General features: G+C 38.8%; 1 protein-coding gene across 1 annotated transcript in view; it reads left to right on the top strand.

The window, feature by feature from the left end:
• Positions 1-16,751, top strand: part of BMPER (BMP binding endothelial regulator) — a 495,935-nt gene that overhangs the window by 424,346 nt on the left and 54,838 nt on the right. Inside the window, exon 14 of the mRNA XM_073549959.1 lies at positions 10,343-10,473. Within this exon, the coding sequence (XP_073406060.1) occupies positions 10,343-10,473 (131 nt within the window). The remainder of the gene's footprint in view (positions 1-10,342; positions 10,474-16,751) is intronic.

Genomic DNA, 16,751 nt, shown 5'->3' on the forward strand with positions numbered 1-16,751 from the left:
TCAGCTCTGTGTGTTCATTCTGTTCATTTCATGCCATGAATGTAGTGTGAATGAGCTCAGTAGATGACTACTTCCGACCAGTTGATATCCGCCAATAAGTTACAGTGCATGACAAGCATCACATTCCCTGTAGTGTTCTTTACAGATGCTTGTAGTCTCTTCCTAGTTTTGACATCTTCACATAATATATTTTTCTCTTGGGGCATGAAGCACACATATTTGGGAATACAACCCTAAATAGACATGTAAATTGATTAGGAAGCGTGTTGCCCATTGGTGGTCTTCACACCAGTTTCCTGTCTAACAAAACAAAACAAGTCATTATTCCATGAATGGTATGCAAACAATGTCCGATCTACACAGTTTGTGGCATGTGGAGACCATAATGCAATGTTAATCTACAATAATAAGCAGACTGAGCGAAAAGTCAGGATCGATTAGAATATATGTAAGACACAAGCGTAGGGATTTGCACGGACTAGTGTTTGACATGCCAGACTTAAACTGCTTTGCACTAGAGCAAAAACCATGAACAATAAAAAGCATACATTTATATATGTTTTGTTCCGAGAGAGTTCACCCATCTGCATCATCTTCACCAGGGTCAGACACACCATTTCTTTGTATAAGCTGATCTCTGCCACTGATTGCCTGCGACATACAGACTGAGACTTGCAGACCAGCTTCTATTCATTTGAATGTGAACTGATCGGCATTAACCAGCAGTGGCTGCTACAGATTAAAGGGATTTTCCACTACTTGGACAATTTATTATTAAATGCAATATTACCCTAAAAATAGAAAAACAAATCCGGTGCTCAACCACCCCACCAGCTCCATTCCAGTGTTGTTGGCGCCTGATCTCCTGGTGCTTGCATAACATTTTGCTATGTGAGTGCTGCAGCCTACCAGTGGTGAATAACGGGCTTCACTACTTCCATCTCCACCGGAAGTCCAAGTATCAGCTCCATTCAATAATGTAATCCAGCCAACCCAGAGCTGATAACCGTTTATCAACTGGTCTGATACTGTTCCATATAATGAGGATAGGTCATCAATATTATATGCCCTGACAACCCCTTCCAGAATGTACTGGAGAGCGAAAGAAAGTACCCATATTAGGGTGACCCTATTACAGGAGAAAAATATATAAAAAAACGGTATTGCTCACCTACCTCCTTAAAAATAACAATAACTGTTGCCTCTTGGATGGTAGATAACCCCCAGATAAAATTCACCAGTAAGAAAATGGCACTTTAAAGGGAACCTGTCAGCTCATTTTTCCGCAATAAGCTGCGACCAATGCTTTTCAGGGCTTATCTACAGCATTCTGCAATGCTGTAGATAAGCCCCCGATCTAACCTGAAGAGAAGAAAAACAAGTTTGAGTGCACAGCCAAGTACTGCAGTGCGCAGGCACTGGACCTCCCTGACCTTTCCCAGCACTTGCGCACTGCAGTACTTTACTCTGCTCTCAACAGGGCAGATCAGTAGCCTGCGCAGGAGTCGTGACATGAAGCAAGGAGGAGGATGTCATTGCTAGAAGATGGGAGGCACCGGACCAGGACCTGTGACACCCATCAGACCGGACAGCCCCTGGGCGAGTACAATAAAACTTGTTTTTCTTCTCTTTCTGGTTAGATCGGGGGCCTATCTACAGCATTACAGCATGCTGTAGATAAGCCCCGAAAGGCAGTGGCTGCAGCTTATTGCAGAAAACAAGCTGACAGGTTCACTTTAATATCTTCATGACCGGGCTAGCTTCCATTCTTTCATTTTAGCTTTTTCCTCAACTTCTTTAAAGACCCATTATTTTTTTGTTTGTTTTTCTGTCCACATAGCCATATGAAGGCTTGTTTCTTTTCTAAGATAAACTGTAATTTCGCGTTACATGATTCATTTTATCATGGGTTGCACTGAAATGCGGGACAAAAATTTCCAAGTGCGTTGAAATTTCAAAAAGGGTGCAATTTCACAACTGTTTTTTTTTCTTTATTATCTACCATGTTCACTATGTGGTAAAACTGACCTGGCAATATGATTCTCCAGGTCAGTACAATTAAGCAGATGGCAAACATGCATAGTTTTGTTTTTTATTTTGGTGGTTAAAATTATTTTGTAGAGTTGTAAAAAAAAAAATGCCTGTGTTGCCTTTTTCCGAGACCTGTAACATTTTTAATTTTTGGGTTACGGGGCAGTGTGTGAGCCTATTTTGTGTGCTGTGAGCTGGCTTTTTTTAACGACACCATTTTGGGGTAGATACATTGTTTTAATTGCCTCTCATTGCATTTTATTGCTATGTTGCAAAAAACGTAATTCTGACATTTCAGTTTTTTCCCCATTATGCCATTTACTGATCGGATTGATTTTACATTTTGATAGACTGAACATTTATGAGCGCAGTGATACCAAACACGTATTTTTAGTGGTTTTTTAATCTGGTGAAACGAAGGTGATTTGATCTTTTTTTTGTATTTTTTTCATTTTTTTTCTTCTTCACTTTTTACTGTATTTGTTAATCCCCTTAAGTCTGCGGCTGTTTGATCACTTGTACTATACATAGTAGTGCAGTGTGCAGTGTACTTTTATGTATAGAGAAAATATGAGTGAGAGCTAAACACTGGCTTTCAAAGGAGGATCGTAATGACAAGCATGGAGGTCATTAGGCCCCTGGCTGCCATGGCAATAAGTCGGTGCCCTGCAATCACATCGCTGTTGGGTGTGTGGAATGACGCACCTTCCTGCCACCGCGTGTTAAATGCTGCTGTGAGATCGACAGCAGCATTTAACAGGTTAACAGTCACTGCCCACCTACAGCTATTAACCCCTTTCTGACATCTGACGTACTATCGCGTCCATGAGCCCCGTGCCCCTACGCCCATGGACGGGATAGTACATCATAGCGATCAGCTGATCGCGGCCAAGTGTGAGCTGATTATCACAGCTGACACCCGACACTATGTGTCAGGAGCAGTCACCGACCGTCCCCGACACGTTAACCCCTGGCACACTGCGATCAAATACAATCGCCCTGTAGCGGGGGTTAAGGGAAGCATCGGCAGGGATGGGGCTCCCTCCGTGCTTCCCTGAGCCCCCCGGAGCAGCACAATGTGCTGCGCTGCTCCGGGAGCCTCCTTCCCTCCAGGTTCCCGGATCCAAAATGGTGATGGGGACCATCGGGGGCCTGCAGGGAGCCGGCAAAGCGCAGGCATGAGGAAGCCTGCAGCACTACCTGTGACAGATCGCTGATCTGTCACAGCGATCTGTCACATGACAGTTCAGCGATCTGTCACATGACAGTTATGTCCCCCCTGGGACAGTATAATAAAGTTTTAAAAAAAAAAGAGAGTAAAAATATTTTATAAAAAAATCGCTAAATAAATTAAAAAAAAAAATATTCCCTAATTCATTTTTTGGAAATTAAAACAAAACAAAACAATAAAAGTACATATATTTAGTATCACCGCGTCCGTAACGACCTGCCCTATAAAACAGACCCATTAGTTAACCCCTTTAACGAACCCCTTAAAAAATAAAAAACAAAGCAAAAATAGTGCTTTATTATCATACTGCTGAACAAAAAGTACAATAACGCACGATCAAAAAGACTGATTTAAATAACCATGGTACCACTGAAAACGTCATCTTGTCCCGCAAAAATGAGCTGCCATACAGCGTCATCAGTGAAAAAATAAAAAAGTTATAGCTCGCAGATGCAAAAATAATTTTTACATAAAATTGTTTTTATTGCGTAAAAGCGCCAAAACATAAAAAAGCGACATAAGTGAGGTATCGCTGTAATCGTAGTGACCCGAAGAATAAAACCGCTTTATCAATTTTACTGCATGCAGAACGGTGTAAAAGCACCCCCCAAAAGAAATTCTTGAAATGCTGGTTTTTGTTCATTCTGAGTCCCAAAAATCGGAATAAAAAGCAATCAAAAAATGTCACGTGCCCGAAAATGCTACCAATAAAAACGTCAACTCGTCCCGCAAAAAATAAGACCTCGTATGACTCTGTGGGTCAAAATATGGAAAAATTACAGCTCTCAAAATGTGGTGATGTAAAAACTATTTTTCTTCTGAGAAGCGCCTGTCCGAATCCTGTTCATTTTAGACACTGGTCAGATGTTCAGGTTATAAATACATTAGATAGGGACTGCTTTAATACGGGTTACCTTGACGCGGTGAAGCAGCTTGGTATACATTTTTTTGCAAAAAAACCTATCGACTAAATACCCGGTATTTGTTATCCAGCACTTGCTGATTACTGTCATATTTTACTGCAGAGTATTTTTGCAAATCTGTTTTCTTGTTGTGCCTCAATTAGTGGGTGGTGTGAACGTTGTCTTACCGACTTGTTCACATTGTGCATGTCACATGTGTTTTTAAAAATTGGTGCAGCAGCGACATGGAGTTAAATGATTACTGTATACGTTTCTCACTTTATACTTTATACATAGTATTTGTGTTTACCAAAAACAGAAATCCCCTAATTAGAGACTGTAGGTTAGTGGACTTAGTACTGAAGTCCCATAGATCATTACAATACTTATATGTCACCAGTAAAAAGAACCGCACAGAGAAAGAAAAAAAACCCTCACTAGCTATATAGTCACTAAAGGACCAATATGATGAAATGTAAGAATTTCATATGCTCCCTGGGAGTGTGGAATAGAGAAATGTTGGCAGCCGTAGAGTCCGAATGAGAAGGAGAGCTACTTGGGTGGGCTCACACAACTTTCTAATGGATCTCGCCTGCTCAGAGATTGTCCATAGCTCATTTCTATTGTAATATATTCACATTGACGTGTTGCCTCTGTATGTTTATGAGTAGAATGGCACTGGAATTATTTTGCTTCACATTAGAAAAAAAGAAGTGAAAAACTTCTAATAATGGGACCGACCCCCTGCCACCAAGCTTTAATTGAGATCATAGTATTGCAATGCACTGCTGTTTAGCATATGTAAATTGTTTCAAATTAATCGTCAGAATATTGTGAAATATAGCTCTGCTTTTCTTATTCTTACCGTTAGAATACATTTATCTTTTCATTACCTGTCTACAAATATTTTTGTTTTGTTTACTCACCGGATGCCCCATGTAATTATCTCCAATCTTGAAATTATTACTCTTCATGAATACATCAAACGAAAAGGAATCTGTAACCAGATTTTTGCCACCTAATCTAAGAGCAGCATCATGTAAAGACTGAGAACCTGATTTAGGCAAAGTGTCACTTATTGGAGTGCTTGCTGCAATTTTGATACAATCACTGTTTTATCAACAGGAGATTATCACTATAGGACTAGTAAACTTGCTACCATGTAGTTCTCTGTATTTGTGAGATCTGTCTATCCCCCCCTATTACAGATTGGCACTTTTCTGCCTATGCACAGTGTACACAAAAATCAGTGTTGTGGGTGGGGTTATACAGAGCTCAGCATTCAGAGAACCGCTAGACCTGCAGCAGAGAAACCAGTGAAATACACTGAAGGAGGAGCTGTAGTATAAGCCGATGCATCAAGTTTATCATATGATAACACATATTATTTCTGCTATGATAGTAAGAAGTGAATGCTATAGTAAATTCTGCGCTGCTCCCTTACAATTGTTGGAATTGCTTACTTTTCAATTCTCTTGGAAAACAATAGAGAATATAATCACTAATATTGGACTTCAAAATAGTTGTCTTAAAAATAATGCATAAACAAGCCCTAACTATAGAAAACATAAAAAGCTAAAACTCTTAAAATGTGGTAATTTAAAAAAATATTTTTGTTCTGTGAGATGTATTACTGTGCAAAAAGAATAAAACATAAAACAAATGTATGCACATTTCGTGTGGCCATAATTGCAAAGATCCAGAGAAAATGAGGAACGCAAAAGTTGTCGCACTGTGACTGGTGTAAAATGTTAGATGCAAAATCATTGTCAGGAAAACAGTGTTTTCCTATCCCAAAATAAAAAGGTGTCAATAAGTTTATATTCCCCCCACCTCCGAAAAAATAGTGACTTTTATAAATACACCTCATCCAGCAAAAGGAGGAAAAGCCCTCACGTGGCAATGTCAACTTCAAAAAAGTTGGTCTTTGAATGTGGTGACAATAAAATGGAAAAATTCTGGAGGTCTTAATGTCAAAATAGGTTTGGGGTCTAATATTACGGTACTACTGGCAAATACCAGTCATAGCCACTAGAGGGCAGCAGTGACTGAACTACTGAATTTTCCTTACAGTTCTCATAATAAGGTGAATATTGTTTCTGCCGCAATGTATCATCTGAATGGCTGCTGAAGGGAAGCTGCTCTTGTAATACAGCGTTATATGATAAGAATGCTGCGTGTTTTGACAGATAAGACTTTCATATGTCACAGATACCTGTGTAACAACAAACTATCTCTCCTTAATAATTAGTCATAGAATGACTTTGGAGAAATGGCCGCACCACTGGTTCCATGATTAATAATAATAATATTATGTTTGAGCGCCATTGATTCCATGGTGCGGTACATGAGTTAGCGGTACATGCAAAACTCCCACCCTTGGGGGCTTACATTCTCTAGGATAATGGGGAAGGAGACAAACGGCTGGGAGGGTCTTTTGATCCATTCTGAATTGAAATCTCTCTGAAAATTAATTTGATTATAGACTTACCAAAAACAATGCAACTTGAGTTTAGTAACCTTCATAAGTATATTGTTCCGTCTTGTTTACTTGTATATAACAAATAATCAATGTACAAAAAAAAGTTCCTGACGGCAGAATTATGATAATAATAATAATAATAATAATAATTTTTATTTATATAGCGCCAACATATTCCGCAGCACTTTACAATTAAGCGGGGACATGTACAGACAATAAATTCAATACAAGTTAAGACAATTCAAACAATGACATTAGGAGTGAGGTCCCTGCTCGCAAGCTTACAATCTACAAGGAAATGGGGGGACACAGTAGGTGAGAAATGCTTGTTAATTCAGGTCTGGCAATTATAATAGGGATTTTCATATAAAGCTGCATGATCCGGTCATCAGCCCGTGTGTTTAAGTGCAATAGACAAGTATCAAGTGCAGTTATCATGTGAATGAAGGGTGTGGAGACAGATGAATAGTAGGGTGCAGATTCAGAATAATATTTGGAAGGAGGGAACAGGGCAAAGTTAGCTTGCTGAGTAGTTGATGTGATAGGCTTCTTTGAAGAGATGGGTTTTCAAAGCGCGCTTGAATAGGTCAGGGCTAGGTATCAGTCTGATCGTCTGGGGAAGTGCATTCCAGAGAGCTGGAGCAGCACGAGAGAAGTCTTGGAGACGGAGGTGCGAGGTTCGGATTACGGGGGATGTTAGTCTTAGGTCATTTGTAGAACGGAGGGCACGTGTAGGGCGATAGACAGAGATGAGAGAGGAGATATAAGGCGGTGCAGAACAGTGGAGAGCTTTGTGGGTGAGAGAGATGAGTTTATACTGGACCCTGTAGCGAATAGGTAGCCAGTGTAATGACTGGCACAAGATGGAGGCATCGGTGAAGCGGCTGGACAGAAATATGACCCTGGCTGCCGCATTCAAGATGGATTGGAGAGGAGAAAGTTTGGTAAGAGGGAGACCGATCAGAAGAGAGTTGCAGTAGTCCAGACGAGAATGAATAAGAGCGACAGTAAGAGTCTTAGCAGTTTCAAAGGTGAGAAAAGGTCGGATTCTGGAGATGTTTTTAAGATGCAGGTGACAAGAGCGACTGAGTGATCGGATGTACGGAGTAAAGGAAAGTTCAGTGTCGAATATGACCCCAAGACAGCGGGCATGCTGCTTGGGAGTTATGGTTGAACCCTCCAGGGTTATTTCGATGTTAGGTAGAGTGAGGTTAGTAGAGGGGAGAAACACAAGAAGTTCAGTTTTAGAGAGATTTAGTTTCAGATAGAGGGAGGACATGATGCTAGAGACAGCAGACAGACAATCCTTGGTATTTTGAATTAGGGTAGGGGTGATGTCAGGGGAAGAAGTGTATAATTGGGTGTCATCAGCATAGAGATGATACTGGAACCCAAATCTGCTGATTGTTTGTCCAATAGGGGCAGTGTATAAAGAGAAGAGGAGGGGGCCTAGGACTGAGCCCTGCGGGACCCCGATAGTAAGGGGACGAGAAGAGGAAGAGGAGCCGGAAAAAGATACAGTGAAGGAGCGGTCAGAGAGGTAGGAGGAGAACCAGGAGAGGGCTGTGTCCTTGAGGCCTATAGAGCGGAGCATAGTGAGGATGATAACAATAACTTTTCCTTTGGTGTACAGTCTATTTTGTATTCATTGTTTTAGTTTTCATTAAAGTCACTCTCTGATTCAGAATATCCATTTTTAAAGGAACTCTGTCACCAGATTTTTGCTACCTCATCTGAGAGCAGCATGATGTCAGGAAAGATACCCTCATTCCAGTTATGTGTCACTTACTGGGTGCAGCAGCTGTGACACCAGCAGAGCTTTTTATAGATAGCATGTAGCAGAGCTCAGAAAGGTAACCCCACCCAGCTGTGTACACTGTCTGTTGACAGTAAGCTGCTAATTAGTGCTGGGGGCGTGGTTAGACCAGGAGGTAGCTAGTCCAGAAGTGACAATCTCCTGCTCATAAAACACTTATTATACTGAATAAGCCGCACACAGCCTAATAAGTGACATATCCCTGGAATCAGTGGATCAGCCCCTACCTCATGCTGACCTCAAATTTCATAGAAAAAACTGCCCTTTAAAAATCCTATTAGGGCATTCAAGGTTGACAGTCCTGAGTCCCTTATTCGAAACTTCTATCAATTTGTCTGACCACCGAGTACTGAAAATAGTGTCTCCTTCTAAGGAGGACCTAGCTCGTCCATGCAGGCAATCCATGGAGGTCCCAGCAGGTCCATGGACATCCCACTCCTTTCAGTGTGAGCCATGTGGTGTTAATGCCAGAAATTTGAACACTTGTTGATGGTTTTCTTGCAGATCAGTTGAATTTTAGCAGCATGGCTGTGATTACCCTATTTTTCAGGGACCCTTCTAACAAAAGGTAGTTGTCCATGAATCAGGCATCTACTTATGTTTTCCAATTGTATGATTTATTGCTAAGCTTGACAATATTTTACTTACAGACTCTAGCATGTCTCCCAAGTTGTTGGAATATTTCTAGTTGCCTCTCGCATACAGGTGCTTCTCACAAAATTAGAATATTATAAAAATGTTAATTTATTTCAGTTCTTCAATACAAAAAGTGAACCTCCTATATTATATAGAGTCATTACAAGCAGAGTGATCTATTTCATGTGTTTATTTCTGTTAATGTTGATGATTATGATGAAGGAGAAAAAGCTGTAGCGGTCTGGAGCGGTGAGATAAGGGATAATTATAGGGACAGCAATCTGGTTAGCAAACCTTTATTAACCCTTTGATCTCCACCAATGCTGGATCCACACTTCCCAGCTTAAGGACTTACATGGACTTACAAGGACTTACAGGACTACATGGACTACAAGGACTTACATGGTATCTATAAAAACTCTGCTGGTGTCACAGCTGCTGCACCCAGTAAGTGACACATAACTGGAATGAGGGTCTCTTTCCTGACATTATGCTGCTCTCAGATGAGGTAGCAAAAATCTGGTGACAGATTTCCTTTAAAAATGGATATTCTGAATCAGAGAGTGACTTTAATGAAAACCTTCTTTAGCAATGACCTTTTGTGGCTTGCCCTCCTTGTGGAGTGTGTCAATGACTGCCTTCTGGACATATGTCAAGTTAGCAGTCTTCCCCATGATTGTGGAGCCTACTAAAATAAACTAAGAGACCTTTATAAATGCATAGGAAGCATTTGCAGGTGTTTTTTGTTAATTATTCTAATTTGCTGAGATAATGGCTTTTGGGTTTTTATTGGCTGTAAGCCATAATCATCAACATTAATAGAAATAAACACTTGAAAGAGATCACTCTGTTTGTAATGACACCATATAATATATGAGGCTCACTTTTTGCATTGAAGAACTGAAATAAATTAACTTTTGATGATATTCTAATTTTGTGAGTAACACCTGTATATGCACCAACTTGGAGACTTAAGGCACTTGCATAGCATATGCCAAAAATATCTGATTGTGGTGGGACCTGCAGGTAAAAGATATGTTTGTCACATCCTGTGGATATGCCATAAGTGATCAAAATTGGAAATAACCTTTAATGACTCATTGTTCACTCTGATATTTAGTTACAGCTACAGTGATAGAGACAATAAATGTGGATAACGCTGAGTATTCTGTGTGTGTCTCTCCTTTATTATACATTTAAAGCATGACCGGATTATTGACTTTCACTTCTTTTTCCTCCTTTAGCTCGTGTGTCACAGACATGTGTGAGTGCCCGGTACATAAAAATTGCTACTGTGAATCGTTAATAGCTTATGCCAGAGCCTGTCAAAGAGAAGGTGTGAAGGTTCCTTGGAAGCCTGAAAATAACTGTGCAGGTATCAATATCAGCTACAGTCATTTTGTAATAAATTGTGAATCATTAAAGGGAAACTTCCATCAGACATATGCTGCCTGAACTAGGGGCAGCATCCATCAGGCACAGTCAGCATGATTCTACTCAGGTATGTTTTACTGCGGCTCTTGCATCACCACACTGAAGCTTTTGCAAACTGGCGTAAAACACTTGAAAAGTTTCAAAATTATTGCACATCGCAAAAGTGGGCAAACATTTTGTGGCTTTTCACATTTTCAATTTGAAGTAGCTCCTCAAAAATTGGTAGAACTGGAGATGAGTCGTTGATGCAGTGTGCATGGTTAAGTATTTCCATTAAAAAAAGGCCGTTTTTTTATGCCAAAAATGCTATTCCACCTTCTGAATGGAGTAGCATTACTGGCGAGCTACACAGAGATATGTGACACTGAGAAGATGGATTTCCTCAAACTGCTCAACTGAGACATATAGTCCCTGACCGGCTCTTCAAAGTATATTTTTTCTGAAACGCAAGAAGCATTTCAGAATTTGGGGTCATTCGCGCAGCCAGTGTCTGATTCATGCAGCATGATTCTGATGGCAGGTTCCCTTTGACAGTACTACTATTTTGTTCCATTACTTTTTACTTGCTGTGGTTTTCATCTATAGTACACAGAAATAATGCATGTTAAAAACATAATGTTGAAAATAGAAGTTTACATCCACTTTATAAAAAGACACATATGTATGTTTTTCTCAGTATCTGACATGAAATCAGAATAACCTTTTCCCGTTTTAGGTCAATTAGGATTACCATAATTATTAATATTTGCCAAATGCCAGAATAATGAGAGAGACAGAGAATGTTTTAAGGCATTTTTATTACTTATTGCAAAGTCAAAAGTTTACATACAGTAACATTACTATGCCTTTAAACAATTCTGGATTGCCCATATGATGTCATGTGTTTGGAAGCTTTTTGACAACATCTGAGTTAATTAGAGATACACCTGTGGATGTATTTTAATGCACACCTGAAACACACTGCTTCTTTGTGTAGTATAATGGGAAAGTCTAAAGAAATCAGACAAGATATCAGGAAGAGAATTGTGGACTTGCACAAGTCTGGCTCATCCTTAGGTACAATTTCAAGATATCTGAAGATGCCTCATTCATCTCTACAAACAATTATGCACAAGTACAAACAAGATGAAAATGTCCAGCCATCATCCCACTCTGGAAGGAGACGGGTTCTGTGTCCCAGAGATTAACATGCCTTGATCCGACATGTGCATATCAACCCAAGGACATAAGCAAAAGACCTTGTGAAGATGATGGCAGAAGCTGGTAAGATTGTATCATTATCCACAGTGAAACAAGTACGGTATCAACATGGGCAGAAAGGCCACTATGCCAGGAAGAAGCCATTACGATAAAAGAAACATAAAAAAAGCCAGATTAATGTTTACAAATGCACACAGGAACAAAGACCTTAATTTTTGGATACATGTCCTGTGGTCTGATGAAACAAAAATAGACCATCATTACGTTTGGAAGAAAAAGGAAGAAACTTTGAAGCCTAAGAACACCATCCTAACTGTGAAACATGAGGGTGGCAGCATCATGTTTTGTTGGCGTGCTTTGCTGCAGTAGGGACTGGTGTACTTCACAAAATAGATGGCATCATGAGGAAAGAAGATTATGTGGCAATACTGAAGCAACATCTCAATACATCAGCCAGGAAGTTAAAGATGGGCGGAAATGGATCTTCCAAATGGACAATGACAAAAAGCATACTGCCAAAATGGTAACAAAATGGCTTAAGGATAACAAAGTCAACTTTTTGGAGTGGCCATCACAAATGCCTGAAGGCAGGTGCGAGCAAGGCGACCTACAAACCTGGATCAGTTACATCAGTTTTGTCAGGAGGAATGAGCCCAAATTCCGACCAACTATTGTAAGAAGTTTGTGGAAGGATATCCCAAATGGTTGACCCAAGTCACTCAGTTTAAGGGCAATGGTACCAAATACTAATGAAATGTCTGTAAACTTTTAACTTTGCAGTAAGTAATAAAAATGTCATAAAACATTCTCGCTCTCTCATTATTCTGGCATTTGGCAAATATTAATAATTATGGTAATCCTAATTGACCTAAAACGGGAAAGGTTTATTCTGATTCCATGTCAGCTATTGAGAAAAACATGCATATGTGTCTTTTTATATAGTGTATGTAATCTTCTAGTTTCAACTGTAGGTTATTCTGAAGATTTACAAGTATTATTTCTTTATTGAAAGTTATAGCTAACTTTTCAAGTATAAAGCTACTTAGCTGCAGCTACCACTGAAAGGAGATTGTTGCATATCTATTGATCTCCACTGGCGGGGCAGCAGGCAGCCAGGATTTTATGTTTTAGCTTTATGGCAGCTACACCACTGTGTGTATCTATAGCAGCTCTATGAATGATGTATATTGAGAAGAAGGTAATAACCTAGGATTCTTTCTTCAATCATCAGTTTAAAAAAATACACTTTCATTTATTATATCTAAATCTCCTTCTTAACATTGTAAAGCAATATAAATGTTGGCATTGTCCAAGCATTTGTTTTGCAATTTTTAAAAATAATTTTAATGTTAATATCAAACTTTTTAAGCTTTGATAGGGATCTTTAAAAATATACTCTAAATTTGCACATGTCAAAGGGGGGCTCCCACCATCGTAAATATGTTTTGGCGCTATCATTGTGTAAAGGACCTGTACATACTGTTCCTGTCCAGTCTATACATAACTTTATGCTAGCTGTGAAATGTAGGTTTGCTTCAATGATCATAATTAGAAATAATGAAGATTATTGAATATATTAGCTCTGGTTTTAGCATACTAATTATTATTTTTACTTCTCTATCAGGTATTTTGCAACCTCTACTTTGCAATTGCTATACTCTGTTTTGACCACTGGAGGGAGTAAAATGCTTGCAGAATTAAATAGTCTATTAATTAGTGCTGCAAGGTAATATCTGTAGCAAATTATTTTCTACATTTTTCTTGAGCAGGTAGAATGTAAAAAGTCATGCACAGCAGTAATAATATCTAAAGATTATTTCCATTTAAAGGGAACTTATCAGCAGGTTTTTGGAATCTAGACTCATGTCATTTATGTAAAGTCCCTGTAATGTTGATAATGTCCATATCTTTTTATTATAAGTCCATGCCACCGTTTTATAGAATTCAATTAACACATTTTATGCAGACAAAATGCAAGTGCAGAGGATCGATCATTCATGATTATTTAGATAATATTAATTTTAGGGTAGTCTAAAGTGATGCCTTATTCATGAGCCATATGACTCATATTCACTGTAGGTATAACCTTTGATAGATGGAGCACAATGCAGTAGGACTGTGACATTGAGATCAGTGCAGAACAGAGAACTGTGCAGCTTAAGTATTGAGACTCCACAGCATTCGGTGGCTTTTCTAGCATCTGACTTTTCCTAGGTTCATGGTACCAAACGTGATACTTCTCACATAAATCTCTAGTGCCCAGGTACCATGGATCATCTAATGGGAAGTGTGAAAGTTCTGGTATGGTAGTAAAAGTGTCCAATGAAAAAGAAAGGCTACAATCACATCCAGGGGCATACATAGAAACCATGAGGCATAATACCAGAAGTTCTATTTAGTCCCCCTCACCAAAAAACATGATATTCAGTGGGGTCACAGAAGAGCATATCTCACAACTGTGCAGCCCTTACAAAGTTATTTTCCTCCTATGTAGTCCTCCATAAAGTATTATGGACACCATACAGTCCTCCATACAGTATAATAGGTACCACGTAGTCCTCTGTACAGTATTTTGGGCACCACATAGTCCTTCATACAGTATTTTGGGCACCGTATAGTCTTCCATACAGTATAATGGGCCTCATTTTTTGCTCCATACAGTATAATGGTAATCAACAAAAAGATCCCAAAAATTTCAATGTGCCTCACACAATAATATTAAACCCATCTGTTCCATAGAAGTGATTATTGAACAGAAAAAAGCACAATGTGTAAATAATTCTAAAAATAATTGTATTACTCCACATGGAAAGATTTCAATACATGACAAAAAAAGGAAAAATTGACAAGCTAAGATAACCTCCGTGGAGGGACTGAAAGAGGCTATAGGCTACTTTAAACACATGAATATAACAGTTCAAAAAACAATAGGTACTGGCCATTTAAATGCTTATAGCTAAGGGTTAATTATTCATAAACATCCATTAAATTGCACTAAGCTCGACCAATGCCATAGCTAATAAATAGGCAAGAAAAAATTGAGCAAAAGAAATCTCATCCCTAAAAGCTAGGAACAAGTAACCATGATAATAGATACAATAAAAGAACTTACATGTGTGGAGCCTTATGCTACGTCCCTTACCCCGACGCGCGTTTCGTCCTCTTCTTCAGGGGGTGTGTCGGGGAAGAGGGAGAGTGGGTTTTTAAATTCTCTGTGCGCCAATCAAATGCGCTATATGCCATCACGTTTTCATTAGAAAGAGCCAAACTAAATGCGGCGCACCGTGTCATATCACCGCTGCCTCTGAATTGACCCGTCATCCCCAGCTGGTGAGACGCAAACACCACAGGTTACCATGGTAGCAGGCACTTGTGTGTCAGCTGACTCTGAATAGCCGGGGATATCCGAGCCTCGGCGCTGATGAATGAAACTGCGCGCTCTATAGTGGCTATTCTAATATTAATTCACACACTGAATAACATTAAAACATGACAATGTGCATTAATTATGTGCCTAACAAAGCATAATTAATAATACTATTATACAAAATTTTATATGCCTAAAGTGCTGAGGTAATAATATACATAATTATTTATTTACAAAAAAAATTAGTATATCACAGTGTAATATTAATAAAGTGCAAGAATAATTATAATTCATTATAACCGTGTAGTCAATATATAATATATATTAATGTGCTAAGATAAACATTTATATATAATTAATTTTTACAGTGCAAAATATTTAAAATAGAAAAATTATCCATATATACAATACAAATCATTCAAAATATATAATTACAGTGTGTAAATCAATATAATCACAATAAATATATAACCAATAATTTATATTCTTGAAATATACATTTAGGTAGTTGATGGACATGTAGATCACAGTAATACTTTCTTTAACTATTAATCTTGACGGCTTCCAGACAACACGATTATACGACAAAAAGCGCCAAAGGGCTAAAATAAAAAAAACAAACATTGCTACCAATAAAACACCCTATTTCTCCCCATTCCCTAAAAAACAATAGCAGAAATAGCCAGAAAAAATCCCATTTACAAATATGCACTGAATCCAAAACTTTCATTTAACCCATTTGGTATCATAGTTCCCAGCCTATATATCCACCTGCATTCAAGTTTGGCCAGGTTCTTACCCAAATCACCCCCCCCAGATCCCAATTGCAGATTATCTATGCCCTTAGCAAGAAATAAGCAAGAATTGCTGTTGTGATAGTGGAAAAATGTCTAGGTATCGTTTTGAGAAGTGACGGATCTATTGCATTCCCTTCTCAATATCTTGAAAATGCTCCCTAATCGGTACACATAATTCACATGTCGTGAGCCCAACATACAGCTTGCCACAAGGGCATTGTGCACTGTAATTTGACCCCTTTTGTTGAGCATGTTATAAAATGCCTAATGAGAAAATTACGTGTTTCAGCAGCATTTGAAAACTCTTTAGTCTTCCCCATGTTGGCACACCCTTTACAGAGTCCACATGGAAAGAATCCCTTAACTTCCAGCTATGTATTATTGCTGGATACCGATGATTCATAGTGGCTGTATACCAGCAAATTTTTGAGATTCTTTGATCTCCGTGCAGTGATCAATAGTGAAGACAGCAAACATTTTTTAACAACTGGATCTGATAGTAAAATGGGCCAGTGTTTTTGAATAATGTCTCTAAATTCAGACCATTGACTATTAAATGTTGAGATAAGGCAAACATTATTTTCCTCTTCTTTAATAGATGTATTCTTGTAGAGCAATTCATTTCTAGAAGTATGTTTGACACGATGGTAACCCCGTGTGATCATTTTTTTGTATAGCCTCTGTCACTAAACCTCTTTCTTAACATTCTGGATTGTTGTTCAAACAAATGATCATCAGAACAAATGCGTTTAATCCTCAGGAATTGACCTACTGGCATCCCACGTATAGTAGATCGAGGGTGAGATGATGTAGCGTGTAACAAGGTGTTGGTTGCCGTAGGTTTCCTATATACTT

Source organism: Dendrobates tinctorius, unplaced genomic scaffold (genome assembly GCF_039654945.1).
Source record: "Dendrobates tinctorius isolate UK_male_01 unplaced genomic scaffold, ASM3965494v1 ptg000162l, whole genome shotgun sequence".
NCBI lineage: Eukaryota > Metazoa > Chordata > Amphibia > Anura > Dendrobatidae > Dendrobates > Dendrobates tinctorius.